Genomic DNA, 18,869 nt, shown 5'->3' with positions numbered 1-18,869 from the left:
CATGAGGACTAACATAAATCTAGAAATTACAACAAAATAGGAATTAAACCAATAAAAACTAGAAAACAAGGAGCAAAGTAAAGCATAACATAACCAAAACCGTGACATTTTTATTTAGCGCATAAATAACTTTCCAGACTCCAGGCTTCATTAAAGCCTCTTGTTACTCATTAACTGGTCATTAGACCTTAAAAAAGGAAAAAGAAAAAGGAAAAAAAACCTTCAAAATGGAATCAAGATCAAGAACAGAAAAATATGGAAATTAGTTTGATCCAGTGTTCAAAATATGCATGAGGCTGTTCCTGAACTGGAAAGCCCCTTCATTGACAGACTGCTGCACCCTAAATACACCAGGGAGCGTTATCACAGATCCTTCCTCCCAGCAGCTGGAAAATTCTACAACCACCACTGTTCCAAACAACCTCAATAAGTTGTTACATTCATGCTGATTTTTTGCACAGTTTCTTTCTTAGTTGGTTAAAAAACATGCTGCTGTCATTTTGCACATCTCTGATGATGCTGGTATTTTCAAATATCCATTACTGTAAAAATTTCTACAACTGTAAATTGGTTATTTATTGTAAAAACACAAGTACAGTCATATTTACACTTTTCTGTGTGACCATTTTTCTACTATCTTTTTTGCTGCAGTAACACCTGAATTTCCCCTTTGTGTGACAATAAAGGGATTTTCTATTTTATTCTATTCAGATGCCCTTTTTTCATCATTTTGTGGCAGTAGTGCCCATTAGTCAAAAAAAACAGCAGAGAGAAAAAGAGATGCAATGAAGGGCGAGTGACCAGAAGAACTAGATTTTCAGCACAGGGTGCTACGCCCATTATTTCCACTTAAATATGATTCAAGTTCAAAAGAGAAATTCCTCCCAGGTCTCTCAAAACGATTTAAGTGCCAACAACATTTCTAACCCAGTGTTGACTGTTGCTGAAGGCTACCCGCTCAAAGCTAAGCCTAATGCAGTTGTTGCATGAGCAGCTCATTAAAAGTATTTCAGCAGAATTGTTTTAATAACCTTTTAAATAAAGTTAAATGAATCATATATGCCTTTACCTTTTCATCTGTTCCTCTACTGCAAATATCTACTGACAGTTAAATAAAGGTGTTAGAAATATCCTAAAGCATATTTTAGATTTCTATATTCAGTCTATTAGCATCCTATGTCTTGACTTGGTAGCATTTATCTACTCTAACATGCAAACATTCTCTAAATCTGTCAAAGTGAACAACTCCTTGCCCACAGCACTCTTTACCTGATCCCTCAGAGTTTTTTACAGTTCTTTAGAAAAGTTGCATTTCCTATTAGTAAATCAGTCTTTTTATTGGTCACTTTGTAATGGATGTTATGATTTTTAATCTCCCAGTTAAATGATTTAACCCTTATATTATGTTGAAAAACAATTACATTCATTGTGTTGCGGGTCATTTTGACCCGCACTGTGTAAATGCATGCAAAATAGTCAAGAAAACAGGTTAAACCACTAAACGATTTATTTTAGATTACTTAAGCATTTAGTCAAGTGACAAACAATACAGTTTTAATTCACACACTTTATTTAGGTTTAAAATTTTCCCTCTTCACATTTTTGTTTTTACTTTACCTATACAATTCGTTAGCTACTAATATTTTGAGCATTTAACAATTTCAAAGTTCTCCACGTGATGGGAAGAATTCTGCAGATGGAATTCATACATTTCACACAAGATGTACTTGTTTTACTGTACTCTGTACTTGTTTTACTGTACTCCCTCTCGGGAGGGACATAGCTGGGATCTTTTCCTCTTCTCTTCACCCGTCTCCACTTCATGTTGGTTGGTTAGTTGGCAGTCTTGCCCTGGCAGCTGTATGTTGCTGTGACTTTGTCCAGATTGTCAACTCCTCCTCTGGTTCAGTTATAATCAAGGATCATTTGTGCCTTCAAGTCCTCTTTTGTGCTCAGTGAAATATCAACTTGCATTGTACTCCTAATAAGAACCTTCTGTTCCCAAGATGGTCAGCTTTCTTTTCTGAAGTTCTTCTCCAAAGAGGTAGGACATAAAGAGGTCGTCACAAGTGATGTTATGACTTGCAGCCCTTCATTCATCTCCAGCACCGACACATCCCCTGATTCTTCTAAGCTTTTCTTCCAAGTAGCTTTCCAGTATATACTTGCATATTCCATGCATAGCTGGACTTTGCACCTCAGGCTGCCCATATTATGATATGGGCATTAATGCTGACTGAATCTCCTCAATTCATGTGATGGCTAAACTAGTAGGACCAGGAGTTTTTATCAAATTAGCTGATGACAGTTTGCATCAACTCTGGTGTGGTGATGTTGACCATTTTATATTACCGTCTTTAGATTTCCATGTCACTCTTGTGGAAGATGATTGCCTCATTCCTGGCTTTTCATCTGTTGGGGGGACAATGGCAGACTCTTCCTCTGAATCCTTCTCATCGTAGGAAAATTGATCATCTGGATCAACAATAACTTTGTCTTCTGATTCTGACAGATCCTCTGTCTTAGAAACCTCTTCCTCTGCATCACTATCCCAGTTCAAAATTTGTGATAAAGACTACTCAGCTGTAATACTTCAGGAGCTCAGTTTTTGGTGAGTTTTTTCATATAAATGACGTGAGAGCAGTGACAAGAACTAGTGTAAGAAAGTTCCCTCCCTTACAACACCTGGGTCTGGGTCTCAGAGGCAAATGAAAAGAGTAAAGTACGTCAAAAAAGCATTTTTATTCACCTGAATGGCTACCTACCCACATTAAAGTATCCGGGTCAAAATGACTCACAACATCATATTTGTATACATACTCTGCACAGACACTCCACTACACATCAGAGTGACCAGATTTTACATACATGATCATGACCCCAGATGAGGAAAAGTCACCAAATTTCATGAAGAAAAAAAAAGATAACCAGTACTTTGATCAACACAAAAACTGAAATGGGTCAAATTGACCCTTAACATAATATAAGGGATAAGCTAAAATTGACTGGTGTATGGAACTTTTAAGAATTTACCAACTAGAACCAAACATCCCAGTTAGAAACATGTGTCTTGGTGGGCTTTGTGTTTTTATTTCATCACACGTTGTTTCTGTTTTTTACTATACCTACTATCAAATATTTGAAGTTTGATTTTACAAGGTGAGCACCAGTTTTTCCTAAAGTTGTTTTTATACATCCATCCATTTTCTTCCACTTTATCTGGGGCCGGGTCACGGAGGCAGCAATCTAAGCACAGATGCCCAGACTTCCCGATCAAACAAATACCTCCTCCAGCTGCTCTGGGGGGACCCCAAAGAAACACTAGGCCAGCTCAGAGACATAGTCCCGCCGGCGTTTCCTGGGCCTTGCAAGAGGCCTCCCCCGATTAGGACATGCCTGGAACACTTCCAGAGGAAGGCGACCAGGAGGTATCTGGAATAGATGCCGGAGCCACCTCAACTGGCTCTTTTGGATGTGGAGGACCGACTCTACTCAAAGCTCCTCTCAGGTAACTGAGCTCCTCACTACTTCAGTGACTTCAGCCTAGATGGACGAGTCCACCTCTAAGTCCCCAGCCTCTGCCTCCTCCTGGAAGTCGTGACGATGGGATTGAGGAGTTCCTCGAAGTATTCCTTCCACCACTCAACACGAGGTCAGGAGCTCCCCACTCACACTGTAAACAGTGTTGGTGAAGCACTGTTTCCCCCACCTAAGGAGGTGAGCAGTTTTCCAGAACCCTTTAGAGGCTGACTGATTATCCTTCTCCATGGCCTCTCCGAACTCCTCCCAGACCCGAGTTTTTTCCCGAGGTGACATTTTTTCCTCTAGCTAACAAGGCCAGGTAGGCCACCTTCTTCAGCTTGATGGCATCCCTTACTTCCGGGCACCAGAACTGGGTTCGGGGATGCTGTCACGACAGGTATTAGATACCTTATGGCCACAGCTGCAAAAGTTGTTTTTATGAAATTTTATTTCATTTAATACAAGAAATGTTATGAGCCCATTCAAATTTTAGATCTGCAATATCTTATTGAAATGCTGTGAATTGACTTCAAAAATGGATGTGACATACCCCTAATTTATGTTTTCACAGGTATTCCCCTTAGGTTTTTAATTCTGATGGACAAAATCCTTATAATTTGTCATAGTCACCTATTTTATATTCTAGTTAGATTTGTCCTCTGCCTTTAACCCATCACTTAGAGAGCTGTGGGCTGCCTCTATATGTCACTAGGGGAGCATTTCTGCACTGAGATCAAACCAGGAAACTTGCAGCATTCCCTGAACTAGCCCTGCTGTTAGACCACCACTCCGCCCCCCTCTTTTATCTATTTTATTTTTTATTTTGAAAATGATAATGGGAGCAGAATAGAAAGGGTGAGCTGTAACAGAGAGTATCTGTCTCTTGAGGGAGAACTGTGGATATATGGCCGTGTTGCATGTTTGAAAATTCTTTTTGGGTCAAATAGATGGTAGGCTAGTGTGTAACTTCTTGGAATCACAAAGTGGATGGGATAACTGCATTTCATCATTATCATTACACTGTTTTTTCAAAAACAGTCTAAAATATAGACAAAGAGGGAAATGTTGATCAATGCTAAACCCTCCAGTTCAACAATGAATCACTAAAGGAAGCCTCATAGCTGACATAGGCCATTTCTTGATTCTGGTTCCCTTTCTCTTCAGGTTTAATTTACATTCTGAGCGTTGCTCTGAGTGTGGCTGATGACGGCCAGCTAATACGTCACTCCTCCATACTGTCTTAGTAACGTCAAGATAATTGAACTTGTCTACATCTCCTTTGGGAAATGAGCTGAGGCTCAGAATACACCAATGACAAGCAGAACAAGAATGTCGCGCTGGGGTCTGTGACTTGAAATGTATTGAGTTTTTTCCCCCCTTTTATTTCCAACCTGCTCGTGTCACAAATATGTTATAACAAAAGATGCAGAATAACAAAGGAAAACCCTGCATGTATGTATCCTTGTGTCGCGTGTCCCCAGGCTTGTCCGCCACAAGTGCGCCTGTCTCTGTGAGTGACGCGCCCCCGGTGCATGTGTAACCTGAGATTCAGGTGGTGATGCAGGCGGTGTGCAAATACGTGAGTGGAATTTGTTACCACGGCAACAGTCGGTGCGATGGAATGGCTGGTGCAGTTCTATTAGCGAGAAGCAGTTTCCATAGCGACTCAACATCGCAGCTGCCTATGCAAGAGTTTGTGTGTGCGTCTTTGTATGAATCCGGGGTGAATCCTGTGTGAATTTGAGCGTTCATTAGCGTACCTTGCCATGTGTGTCTTGCTTTGTGCCGTTAATTTTTTTCCTCATCCTTGATATCTTCTTTTATGTTGGTGAACCTCCGATCCATCTCTTTACCAATCTCTTTTCTCATGCTGCCCTATTTTCATCTTTTCTCTCTGTTTTATCTTGCAGCTCCCCCTTCTTCCACCCTTGCTCTCTTTCTCTCCTGTTATCTTCCTGTCCCTCTCCCTTCTTTGAGCACTGAAGCTCATCAGGGTAAACAGATGCTGTGGCTGTTATTTATGTTTCCACTTGGTCTGCCTTTCATACAAATTATCCACAGGGCTTGCACAGTGCAGACGCTCAGCCTAACTGGGATGCTCTGGCAGCTCTCTCAGCCTCATCCATGCTCAGACACTCCGAACATACCACAGACGCTGTGAGGAGGGGGTCCAGAGTGGAGGAGTAGTCAGGGGTGGGGGGGTCCACAGACTCACTGAGTAAACCATAGCAACATACTGATGGGTGCAAAGACACCAATAACAGATAAGGCATCGAAACTGTCTGCACCATTTGCTTCACACATGGAGGAGAATAGGAGTGTGGGATGATACCATCGCTGCAGAGGAAGGGAAAACAGGCATCAGAGAAGGAGGTATAGAGGACACATAGAATGGGACATGCACAAAATACTTTTATTTAACCTGTATTTTACCAGGAAAGAAATCCATTGATTTTCGGATTTTCTTTTGCGAGCATGTCTTGATCAAGATGTTAAAAAAAAAAAAAACATCAAGTACAAGGTGCAGAAAAAGGCATTGCATTAGAAATCTGTTAATGAGAGAAATGCAAATGAAAAACCTTTGGTTATTTCCAAACTCTCATAGCAAATTTCTTTATTTATAAAGAAATATGAAATAACATATAGGAGCAGCATTGAACATCATCAATAATTTATTCTAGAAGAGGAAAAAATGGCATACAACTGTCAAAAAGGAGACAAAATGAAATGGTTCAAAGAAAATGCAGAATAATTAAATAGTTTGCATTTTCCTATATCAGAGCTCAGCATCAGAAAGTGTTACAAAAAGACCCATCTCCATGTATATCTTGTAAATAACCTAGACCCTGTCTCTGAGTTTGAAAAGGCCACCAACATTTCCATGGCTAAAAAGAACAACAACAAAAATGAAATGTTTTTTGTTTAGCTTTTATGTCGTCTGCTAAAAGTCTATAAGCTTGAAGACTTCAGAAATAATTTAATAACACCAGAAACAACTTCATTAACAGTAGCAAAGACTAGAATAAAAAAAAAACACAAAAAAACATTTCTCTGCAAATGCAAATGGTTTCACAGTATTTAGTGTTAATATAGTCTTCACCTCACTGGCTCTTTCTCCTATTAATTGCATCTTGAAAGTGGTTAAAGTTTCACCAGAACATTTTTGATATCTGCTGAAATTCTCAGAATTTAAATGCATATTTTTTTCTTAAGATGTTTTTAAACGCTTATAAAATAGCTTCCTGCATCTCTGTGCACCTGACTCATATGGATTGTTTGCTCATATAAGGTCTTCTTCACTCATTAACCAAAGCATGACAGGGTTGCTCTTAGAGCAGTCCATTTCAGAATATATAAAAACCACATTTTCTTTTACTTTTAGATCATGTACAAGTGTCTATCATTTTTTTCTATTTTTTCCTCAATTTTTTATCTTTAGAATAACTGTATGTCAGAAATCCTTTTTTGTTCCTTTTACATGAAGACAGCCTCATGCAAAACCTTTACCCCTGGGGTTTACCTGCGTATAAATATCATTACTGTATATGCATGTAAATATGACTTCTTCAAATCTAACTCTTTGTTACAAGTAACAAGTTTAGATTGTTTTTTTTTATCTTTATATTGCAGATATACGAGATCGTCGAAAGAAGCCAGTCATGCTCTTTATCCATGGAGGCTCCTACATGGAGGGCTCAGGCAACATGTTTGATGGGAGTGTCCTTGCTGCCTACGGAAATGTGATTGTTGTCACCATGAACTATCGCATTGGTGTGCTCGGTGAGTTTGATGCATCACATTATGGATTGTTTGCCATGTTTCTGACAGGAAGTGACAGAAGAGGCTGTTGTATATAGCTAGGTTCTGAATCAACACCACTCTCTGCTGTCAAAATGTTTTATTTAGAAATTGTGATCAATTCTTAGAGGCTGAAATGGAAATTGAGAAAATAGGTAATTCTTCCTCCAAATCATTATGTGCTGCTTGAGTAAAAGTTAGCTAAAACTAAGTCCAAACTAATTTTTGTAGAATGACGTTTCTTTCCATTAGTTTGTTTTTAAGTTCTTTTCACAGGATGTATGAACAGAGGTTTATACTTTAAATTTTATTTTTTTTGTTTTTAATTGAACTTTATTGATCTCACATTGGAGAATTTTACCTCTGCATTTAACCCATTGCCTTGGGGAGCAGTGGGATGCCATTGTGTGGCGCCCGGAGAGCAGTGTGGGGTAAGGGCCTTGCTTAGGGACCCAGAGTTCAGGCTGTGGGAAACAAATCGGGTACTTGCAACCTTTTTAGAGCAGAAGCGCACTGCTCTAACCACTAGGCCAATACTTCCCCTACAATTTAGAATTTTAGAAATCAGGTTTTGCATGGTAGAATACAGAGGACATTTTATCCATGTAATTTTATTCATGTGATTCAAGTAATAAGACAAAATTCTCTTAAGAGAAAGTTAAAGGAAAAGTATCCTTTAATATTTATTGCGTCTATTTCAAATGATATTCCCGTGCTTAGGTCACATGTACAAAACTGTCTGTATTAATCAACAATATGGTACATTTTAGCGTATAGGTTTTAGTTTAAATGTAATATTTAATCCATAGTTTGTAGAGGACATACATGAAACGAACAGAACTTAGTTACCTTTTTAACTGTACTATGGGGCATTTAAAGGCCTCTTTGTAGTTTATATCGAGCTGTTCCACCAAAGTAATTTATATATTATAAAATAAATAACAGAAATAACAATATATAGCATCAGTTTTAGTTTTGCAAAAGGATTCACCTCAGACCCATAGTTAAAAAAAAAAAAAAATATATATATATATATATATATTTGTAGGAAAAGATGTAGGGGGCTGATTCGGGAACCCCCCTCTACCCCCTCTATTTTTATACCTGCAGAAGAACATCCAGTGGTTGTAAACTATGGAGGGTGATGAGTGCCACAGTTCCATTAATATATGCATTATCAATGTTTTAAAACATAAATGTTACAGAAATACAGAGTTCATTTAATTAATCCATCCATCCATTTTCTCCCGCTTAGTCCAGTCAGAGTCGCGGTGGGACTATTCTGTTGCAGGGCATCACAGAGACACACAAAGACACACAAGCATTCATGCACACACTCACCTGAAGACAATTTACAGAAGCTAATTAACCTAACAGTCATGTTTTTGGACTTTGGGAAGAAGCCGGAGTACCCGGATAGAACCCATGCATGCACAGAGAGAACATGCAAGCTACATGCAGAAAGAACCCGGGCCAGGAATCGATACCAGAACCGTCTTGCAGCAAGGCAGCAGTGCTACCCACGCCACCAACGTGTGTTCCTGTACCGAAGCACACCATAAATTCAATTTAGCTGTAATATATCTATCAAAGTCATAGAGGCAGGACTAGGGCCACTCTTATAGAAACTCTGGCAACTGATTGGCTGCTTCTAACAGAGAAAGATAAGAGAACTTCACCCTGGTCTTTTTTTATTTGAAAGTTAACATTATTACTGGCAAAGGTGGAAGTAACTTAATTATCCAGCCTCTATATCACTAGCTTGATCCTCACTATACTAATAAACTTATGTGAGAGTTTGCTGTGGTCTTATGTTGTGGAAACTGCCAAAGTCCTCAAGAAAACCAGGAAGAAGTTATCCTATATTGCTCAGTGGAAAACAGCCAATCAGACGTCAGGAAATAATAGCTTATCCATCTAAAGATCAACGCAGAGATCGTTGTCTCATTATCTTGTTCTATCACCATTGTAGCCATAGTTAATATCAATAAGGTTTTAGTTATGCACATTCAGCAGCTATCTCTGTGTCTTCGGAATTCTTCCTGCATTTTCAGTGCTATTAATAAATGTGTTCCTACTTTATAAAGTAAATCATTTGTGTTTTAAATAGAGAATCTAAAACCATTGGATTTTTGGTTGCCTTGCCACATATGTTGAGTACTAGTTTTTTCCAATCCAGGGCATCCTGACTGGGCACCATGGGACTACAGGTTGGTTTAAGGAATTCCACTGGATCCACTAAGTAAAGGATGAACTACATATGTGTTTTTGCCTGTGTTCTATCTCCTTTCAAAAATGCATGGCTGTACAAAAACATTTTACCACTTAGACTTATTCTAGTTTTATCACTTTTAAACTAAAACTTTACGTTATTATATTTTATCTTATTGGACCGATCAAAGCATTTTTTTTAACAGTTTTTTGTTTTTTGTTTTGGAAGTGTGAACCTGTATGCTTCAATTTGCCCTTTGCTTTGCCACTAACACACCTGAATCCTCCCTATGGTAAAATAAAAATAAAAAATTATATTTCTATTCTCTACTAGATGAAATAATAAATATTTTTACTGATAAACTCCAAAATGTTTAGAATTGATTTCTTTTGGAATCATTTTAATTTAATACCCCTAAAGAAAAATTGTGGAATCAATTTCCCTTTATTAACTACAAACAGAGGAAAAACAGGCTGGTAGAAATTCTGAATCCCAGAATGCTCCCAGCAGTGTATCTTGCCCTGACTGTACCTTGGCTGAAAATAAAACCAGCCACCTGAACCTTGCTGTCTGAGCATCTGTAAAACAGGAACCAAGCCAAAGGTTTCCCTATAAGATGTTCTAAAAAAAACTGTGTCTTTAATTACATCGAAATAGAAGCTTTTCCCCACTAGCTATAAAGATAGCCTTAAATCCACAGCTCCATACGCCTGACAGGTTCTTATAACTATACTCAATACTCTGTACTAAAACCAATGCTCTGCTATTACTAAGATGGTAGTAACACTTAGTTGTGCTGTGTGTATATGTTTACAACATAGCTTAGAAGGACGCATGTGTTTCCTTTGACTAATCGGGTAGAAAGGAAGGCTAGGAGAGATAAAACATAAGTGTGTAAGGTTTCCTAAATTCCCCAATGCCATAAACAAAAGACAGCTGTTGTGAAATTTTTCTTTATCTGACTAGTGAAAAATGTAAGTGCTTGATTAACTGAAAGAATAGAAGTTGGCAAGGAGGCCTTATTTACATCCTTGTCTTTATTATCTGAAGGATAGTTGTGTATTCCAACTTCCCATGTCAAATCAGTGGCAAGACTTCCATCCATCCATCTTTTAACACGCTTAATCCCATGTGAGGTCGTGAGGGGTGCTGATGCCTATTTCAAGCTGTCTACGGGCGAGAGGCAGGGTACACCCTGGACAGGTCGCCAGTCCATCGCAGGGCAACACAGAGACAAACAGGACAAACACCCATTCATGCACACACTCACACCTAAGGGGAATTTAGAGAGGCCAATTAACCCTACAGTCGTGTTTTTGGACTGTGGGAGGAATCCGGAGTACCCGGAGAGAACCCACAAATGCTCAGGGAGAACATGCAAACTCCATGCAGAAAGACCCTGGGCCGGGAATCAAACCCAGAACCTTCTTGCTGGAAGGCAAGACTTTTTGAGAGTTCAAAAAAAATGAGCACATACTTTAATAAAAATGTTATGTAAGAACAATAAATAAAATCAGATCTGCTTCCTTTCCCTGGGGCGACAGTGGCATTGGATGTAGGAGTTTGCCCTGAAATAGAAGGGTTGACGGTTCAAGCCCCGAATCCGACTTTCAGTGTCGTTGTGTCCTTGGGCAAGACACTTCACCTGCATTGTATACTGATGGTGGTCAGAGGGCGCCAGTGTACGGCAGCCCCGCTTCTGTCAGTGAGCCCCAGGGCAGCTGTGGCTACAATGTAGCTAGTCACCATCAGTGTGTGAGTGTGTGCGTGAATGGGTGAATGAATGTAGTGTAATGCGCTTTGGTCAAGTCTCCTAACTTGAATAAAGGCGCTATATAAGTACATGCCATTTACCATTTCCCTGAATTATTATTTGTTAGTGTTGGTTTAAAACATAGTTACAATAATATGTATTGAAAATTGTAGTTGTGAATTAGGGCATCTTAGAAAAGTTCCAATGAATATGAATAACATTGCAAGGTGCTCTATCCTTCTCAAAGGAAGTTCCACTACCCGACAGATGTAATTGTTGCAGCATCCTCAACAACCTAATGCTTGAATATATAGCCTTGGAAAAGTCTTTCCTCTCATTGTTTTTTTTTATGCATTCGATAAATCAGTAGCTTTTATTCCACTAAACAAATTGCTGTGTGAACAAGGCCTGTGAGTGTGGGCTGAGTGTATGCATAGCGTAGTGCATAGCTGCTGGATATCAGGGAAGTCAAGTATTTACATTCACTGTCGTCTTCCGGAGGTGTTTGCACAAAGACTATTTGTGGCAGTCTTTGTTGTTGCTAGGTTGTGTAATCAGATCTTGTTTATTGCATCAGGCCTGTTTCAACATATCACAATAATGATAAACAGAGAAACTGGAGTAGTTTAGGATGGCGTCCAAGAGTTGCAGTGAGTATTAACAGAGGGCAACATGATCCACACTGTTATTGACAATGCTGACGAAGCGGCACAGGGACAAGGACAAACTCTGAGCTTTTGTGTAGGAGCTATACCTAAATCTGCATATCCTTCTGATCAGGTATAGTTTTCAAATGAACTTTATAATTGTTGGTTGTTATGGTGTACACCAAATTTATTGCCAATCAGTTTATTGTCAATTCACAACACCATTTACAGAGATAACTTACAGAGAATCAATCATTTTAATTATAAGATACAAAAGCACTGGTAAAAATGTATCTATGTAAGGGAACCTAACACATCGCTTTAATTCATTAACTCATTAACTTGCACCTGGTTGAAAATGTACAGACAGTAGACAGTTGATTGTATGACTTTGCAGCAGTCCTTCATATGGCGCCTGCATGTGACCACAGTGGAGAGGAAAACTCAATAACAGCGATACAGGTTCAGCAGAACAAGGCTCAGTGTAGACATCTACATTGACCAACCGGGGCTCTGGGCGGACAGAGCACACACATGAGAGGAATTAAAGAACTGTACCAGGAGTTCTTCTGTATATGAGAGAACAGGGAAAGGTTAGTTGATGTTGTAGCTCCTGATGTGGATTAATCTTGCAGAGAAACAAAGCAAAGCAGATTTACTCTGAGCCAGTGTTTAAATCTGGAGAATGAAAGAAAAGCACATACTGTACAGTTAGTCCCAATAAAAGCTCAGTCGATAGCCATGTCTATGAAAGATAGTGAGTTAACAATTGAAAGACAAGGCAAAATGGATTATCTATAGAAAAAAATGCAGCAGAATATCTGATGTCCCCCTCCATGGCAGCATCCCAGGTCACAAAGTTCAAGGTGAGGTCATGTCAGCAAAGAGAGAGAGACAGAGAGACAGAGGGATGAGTGTGCTGTGGTTGAGAGGGACACAGTAAAGGAAACAGTCTGACTGGCCTATATACTTCTCCACTGCACCAGGCTTTCTTAACTGCCCCAATTGTTGTACACTGAAGGGGCACACGTGGTTGGCGGCAGCTGACCAAGCTGTGGAACTCAGAGTATACCTACATAAATAAAATACCCACAAAACCATTACAACATTGTTTTTTTTATCTTTTATGTTCAAATTTTTAGTTTATGTGAATTGTTGTCCAAGCTTCCATCTCTTATCTAACAGTAGATACACCTGGTTTGCTCTTCTGCTCATGTCGCCAACCTCCACCAAGGTCCACATGCGTCATGAGCAACTCCTTTGGCTAAATTTGACATCTTGTAACTTCAAACTGTTTTCTCGTTCTTATATAAACTCTGACATCAGCAAGGCCTTTTGATCCAGTAAGTTGACACTCACTAGATTTTTTTTCTCTTTTGGGAATCTTCCCTATAAACTTGAAAGATGGTTTTGTAAGAAAATCCACAAAGACTGGGCTGTTCTGACTTCATCTTTGCAACATTCTGACTTGCTCCAGGTCAAATTGTCCTATTTCCTTTTTCACATTCTGATGCATAGTTTGGATTTAGCAAGACATCTTTACTGGGTGAATTAGGTTGCTGCTTTGTGATTGACTACTTATTTTTGTTAAAAAGCAGCTGCACAGGTGAGAAAGAGCCTGGCGAGTAGAGAACTCTGAAGCAATCTCTTCATTTGAAACAATGACAAACACCTTGACCTTGTTTCCAGGCTATAACTGTGACTGACTTCTTCTGACATCTGGGCCATGATTCATGCTTGAGATCTTTAAAGTGCACTCATGCAATTTAAAGTTTATAACCCTGAACTCCTCGGAAAACCATCGAAATAGATACTAGGTATAGAAGTATTGAGGTGAATAGAGATTCAACTGAGTTATTATGAGGGATGATGCAGTGTCCTTGATTGTGTAAAGATTGCTTAAACTTTTGATATGTGGGCAACGACCACCCCCCCAGACTCTCAGATATACTTTAAATGGGTTACTGTACTAAGGCGATTAGCCTTGTAAGTGTGCGTTGCAAACGCATGTCTGTTTGCCTGTGTACATGTCAATTTCTTAATGTGCACGCAGAAGTGTGTGGGTGCATGCGTTGTAATTAGTTGCATGCCGTGCATGAAACACACACATGAATAATGCACCATCCATCTGAATATTTAATATCCCTCCTTTCTGACACTGTGCATTTAAGTCAAAGTGAGAAACAGAGGTACACAGAATCTTAATGGTTTTATGTCCTAATCTTTAGTATTATCCTGTACTTACACTCACAGGAGCTTACACATGCCAGCCTTGTTTTATGCGATGCCTGCACCTTTAAGGGTGTGACAGAGAGTCAGGGGTAAGAGAAGAAGAGAGAGCAGGGAACAGAGACGGATGAGCGATGGAGAATCATAGAGAGACAGTGAGGGAAGAGGAAACAGAAGGGGGAGATGAGGGCAGGCTAAAAATAAACCTACAGAAATGCTTTTTAAATCTGCACTGAAGCAAAGTATTCATCGGAATAAATGCTCCATGAAATGTGACCGAAGCTCCTTTCTTTAGAGTTTAGTGCTTTATGCTGTCGCCTGCGACCCTTCACACACATGTGTTTAACAAATGATTGTCTATAAAGAATTTTCTCATTAATTTATGATATGCTGAGTGGTAGAGTGATAAAATGGGTGAATGCGAGTAAAGAAAATGTCTGCTGCACACAGTCGTGGCCCACAGCTTTGGAGAATGTTGTGATTTAAGAAGTGTCTCGGCTCACCTTCTCCTACCTTCTTCATGCTCCAGGCTCACACAGCACCCTGATTTGTGCTGCACAGCCATCTGCTCAGACTAATTAACTAATTAACTAATTAATGAACTCTGGGGAAAGGCCCACCACCATCATCGGCTGCGAGAACATTTTTAACCTCGGGAAGAGAGATGAAAAGCTTTTACTTCTTCTTCCTTTTTCTTCATATTCATGTTATTACTTAATAATTTTTTTTTCAGATATTTTAATGAAAGTAAACAGTTAAAACTTGCACGACTTCCTTTTATGTGTGATGCCGAGGCAATCTGGTCATTCAGACTACATAATACTTTTAAGAAATTTTACCAACCCAATCAAACTCCTAATACTCCACACCCCACCAGAAAATATTTTTAAGGTCCAATGATTTTAATGTCACTGAAAAGGCCACTGCTAATTAGTATAGGCTTTAGGTGTTATAGTGCAGGGTTCTTAAACTTTATATTTAAAAGTCCGAATCAGCATTTCAAGATAAGATTAAAGAGCTAGAATTATCAGTAATGAGCAAATCCTTTTCATTATATCTACTTACCCTTTTACAATCAATTATCATCTAACTTAAAGCCTAAAACGGTTTCTTTGTGACCCTCAATGCTCATTTTTACCTCTATAAAGAATAATAAGAAAGTTTTTTTTTCTATTCTCAATAGCTTAATACAAATATAATGTGATCAGTTTAATAATTATTTTTTTGCTACAATACCTACAGTATTACTGTAACAATTCTACATGGTTTAAAGTTCTCCTCATAGGCCACTCATTAGTTACTGTCTTATTAGTATAATTTAAGCCCTAGAAATTCAGGACAGCTTCTTCTGCTTTATCACAAGGTTTCACAAAACAGCTTTAAGGTAACAACCCTACTCCCCAAAAAATCAAAAATATTTATCATTGCAGGTAAGAAAAAAAATATAAGAATTTTGAAAGCCACCTCATAGAGGCAAACCTTTTTTTTATTGAAAATAACAGATAATTACAACAGATAACAGATAATAATAACAATTTTCGTAATTACAATTTACACAAATAGATGGTTAATTGTCACACTAGCTAGTGATAATGTACATATTCTGCTAACAATAGTTTTTAATACTTGGATTTCTCAAAAAGATCGATGTGTTGGGCTTGCTTTTATTTACAAACAAATTTTTGAAAATAAGTCCTTCTTAAAAGTAGAAAAAGTAGAACAGAGGTTCACTTTTTCCGGATACTTTACCATTCAAGAGAAATTAAGCCAAATTAAGGTTATTTCATAACCTAACGTTTTGCCACAACTTTTTAAACCTCTGGTATAATTTGAGACACTAAATTCACATTAACAATCTTCTGAGTATAAAAGTAAGATAATGATGTTAAGCTTAGTTTGATAATGTTAAGCTTAGTTTGTATAGTAAGTATTTTGATAAGGAGGAAAAATTGATTCCAGCAATCCAGAGGTTTGGATGTGTACTACCTTAAATATTATTGAGCTGGTCTGACATTCAGAATTTAAAAGACTTGTATCAGAAATGCTAGATGATCCCTTACTAGCTAACATGGTCTCAGTAGTTTGTAGCCACTTATGTTCCTTAATACTAAATATTTTTCTAGGTACATGTATCTATGGAAGCCAGAAGCGGCCGTGTCCATCCTATACTTTTTCACTGTGATTTTCTCGGGAAAATTTGTTATTTTCTGATTATCTAAAGATATAGAATTCTGTTTTGTCGTTGTATCGAGATGAGTGTGTGATTGTGTGTGTATTAAAACTGATTACATCCTTCAATACCACAAAAGCTGGAGAGGATTTATAAGGCATGGCAGCGTATATGTAATTCTGTAAATAATCCTGTGTTTGAGTTTTAGGTAATGAGACGAGGTTGTTGGTTTGATGATTTGCTTCCACTTCTGATTTATAAGCCATTAGACCTATGCCTCCGGCTCCTTAGCAGCAGGTGTTTTCTGAACAGCCCCGGTGTTACGCCTGTAACAGGTAAAAGATGCATTAACCCTCAAAATGAGTCAAGATTAGAGATTTTCTTCAAAAAAGCAGTCAGATTTGGAAGTGAAAAGAAAAAGGAAAATAATTATTTGCGCAAACCCGATACCGTGACTGCAAAACTACGGGCACCGCAGGCATTGATGGACTTTGAATCAAGGGTTTATACATACAGGGCTATACATACAGGTTAATCATCTTATTATCTCAAGAAATCAATAATTTTTTTCTTGTGATAGTGAGATAATTATCTTGTTATGTCGAGAAAACAACTAATGGTTTAACCGTGATAACAGGGTAGTTATGTCATTATCTTAAGAAGGCATAAAAAAAAATAAAAAAAAGTAGAGTACGGTCGCTCTCGGCGCTCCGTATGTATCCCTAAAGGAAAAAAAAATTCCTAGTAGTGACTTTGCATCGTGCGAGTTAAAGAACACATCTCAAAGCTGCCAAAAAAAATCATAAAAATGTGGCTGTAAAAGGGTGAAATAAATTGTTTTGGGTTTGAAGGGTGAAATGTGCCACCAGGCGAGGGAATTTAATGATATTCAATGAGCCAGTGAAGGCAAACGGTTTAATAGTGCATCAGCAAGGCAGGAAGTGGTATCTTATGCATTACCCAAAGACGTCAGCCACAGTTAAGCATATTATTATATTATGATCCAAAGCTTTGAAAATGTGCAGCTTGTGTCCCTTGGGGGAGAATAAAAGCTGTGAAGAGAAAAAATATGTGGGTTAAATTAGAAGGAAAAAAAATTTGAACCTACTGGGAGTCATAACAAAGGCAGGTCTTTGCTTGAAGACATGATGCACCTGAGAACGCTGAGATTAAAAATGCAAGGATATTTTATTATACTATTTTAAGAAAAAGTAAGGTGTGATATGTATGAGCTAGTAAGTAAGTATATCCTTAATCTAAAGCTAGCATTTTATCCATGTATGCATTTCTTTAGAATGCTATCAGACTGAATTTGAGTTCTTGTTACTCTGCCAAATTATTTTAATTCCACTTTATGAGAATGTACTGGGAACAGTTTTAATATGTAAAACCAATGTAGTGATGTTAAAAAGTTTGATATTTGTGATTTTATTAGACTAATACACCCAGGCCTGATTGTGGCCAAAATAACAGAATACATAAATCATTAGAAAAAGCATTTTTGAAAGCCCAAAGTAGACCAAAAGATCCTTTAAAAAATGACCTACTCTAATGATATTTTAAAAGAGATGAGAAATTGATGTCTATGAATCTGGATAGGGTTATATTGCAGTTTGCACGGCTACTATCAACAAATACTTTAGAAAAGCATGGCACATTGGTGAACGTTCCCAGCAGAGGACATCCTGCAAAGATACAACATCTGGGAACTGAAAAAAAAACAAACATTGAAAATAACAATAGCCTGTTTTGCCACAGTCAAGTTCATAATCTAGTAATTTGAAGACAACTTGGCAAAAATAAATGGACAGGTGGTATATTCAATGTAAAAGAAAATCACAAAGATTCAAAGACGATGGTGGCAATGTGAATGTCTAAGGCTTCAAGACCTGAGTGATTTGTCATAAATTTATAATATCTGTTCTCTACCCGCTCATCGTAAAGAAGAAAATTCAGTCATTAGTACATGACTTTGAGCTTGAAAAGACTTGTGTTGTATTAAATAGCAAAACTGGATCTCCATGTTAAAATTGCTCCTTTTAAAGTGACCTATTCAAAGTCTAGATTATAGATCAGATCATTACTTAATTCTGTCAACACGCTTGAGACAAACATTATCCACAGTGATTTATGTTGGTGCTGCCTGGGGTGGAACAACTAGTCATGCTTAGGGAGCAATAAGTTGCTCATAAAATGCACTGGTTGGTTTATTTTGCGTTTTCCTCAATACATCTACTTTTCTTTTGAAGTGTGTTTTTTGTGTAAAAACATAAAAATAATCTGTATAGGGCAAATATCTTTTGGTTATAGCACTTGTTTAAATGAGTAATATGCACACTCATCCATATATATGGTAAATTGAAATTCAGTGTTTCAAATCCAAACATCACAGATTTACAGCAGGGGATCCTTCTGTCATTTGCTTTGTTTTATGCATTTGTCTCCCCCATTAAAGCTCACAAAATGCTACATTTAAGCAGCGGTGGACGAAGTGCTTAACTGTAGTACTTTGGTAAAAGTATTGATACTTGTGGTCAT

The 18,869-nt window shown here is 38.1% G+C and overlaps 1 protein-coding gene across 3 annotated transcripts in view; it reads left to right on the top strand.

The window, feature by feature from the left end:
• The window catches only part of LOC107082579 (neuroligin-2-like), a 114,126-nt gene that overhangs the window by 61,527 nt on the left and 33,730 nt on the right, over nucleotides 1–18,869 (top strand). For all 3 annotated transcript variants that reach the window (XM_015371341.1, XM_015371339.1, XM_015371340.1), the window contains exon 4: nucleotides 7,153–7,302. In XM_015371341.1, the coding sequence (XP_015226827.1) occupies nucleotides 7,153–7,302 (150 nt within the window). The remainder of the gene's footprint in view (nucleotides 1–7,152; nucleotides 7,303–18,869) is intronic.

Source organism: Cyprinodon variegatus, unplaced genomic scaffold (genome assembly GCF_000732505.1).
Source record: "Cyprinodon variegatus isolate N-32 unplaced genomic scaffold, C_variegatus-1.0 Scaffold56, whole genome shotgun sequence".
Lineage (NCBI taxonomy): Eukaryota > Metazoa > Chordata > Actinopteri > Cyprinodontiformes > Cyprinodontidae > Cyprinodon > Cyprinodon variegatus.
The sequence above is the reverse complement of the archived record's forward strand: the minus strand, read 5'-3'. Positions and strand labels throughout refer to the sequence as shown.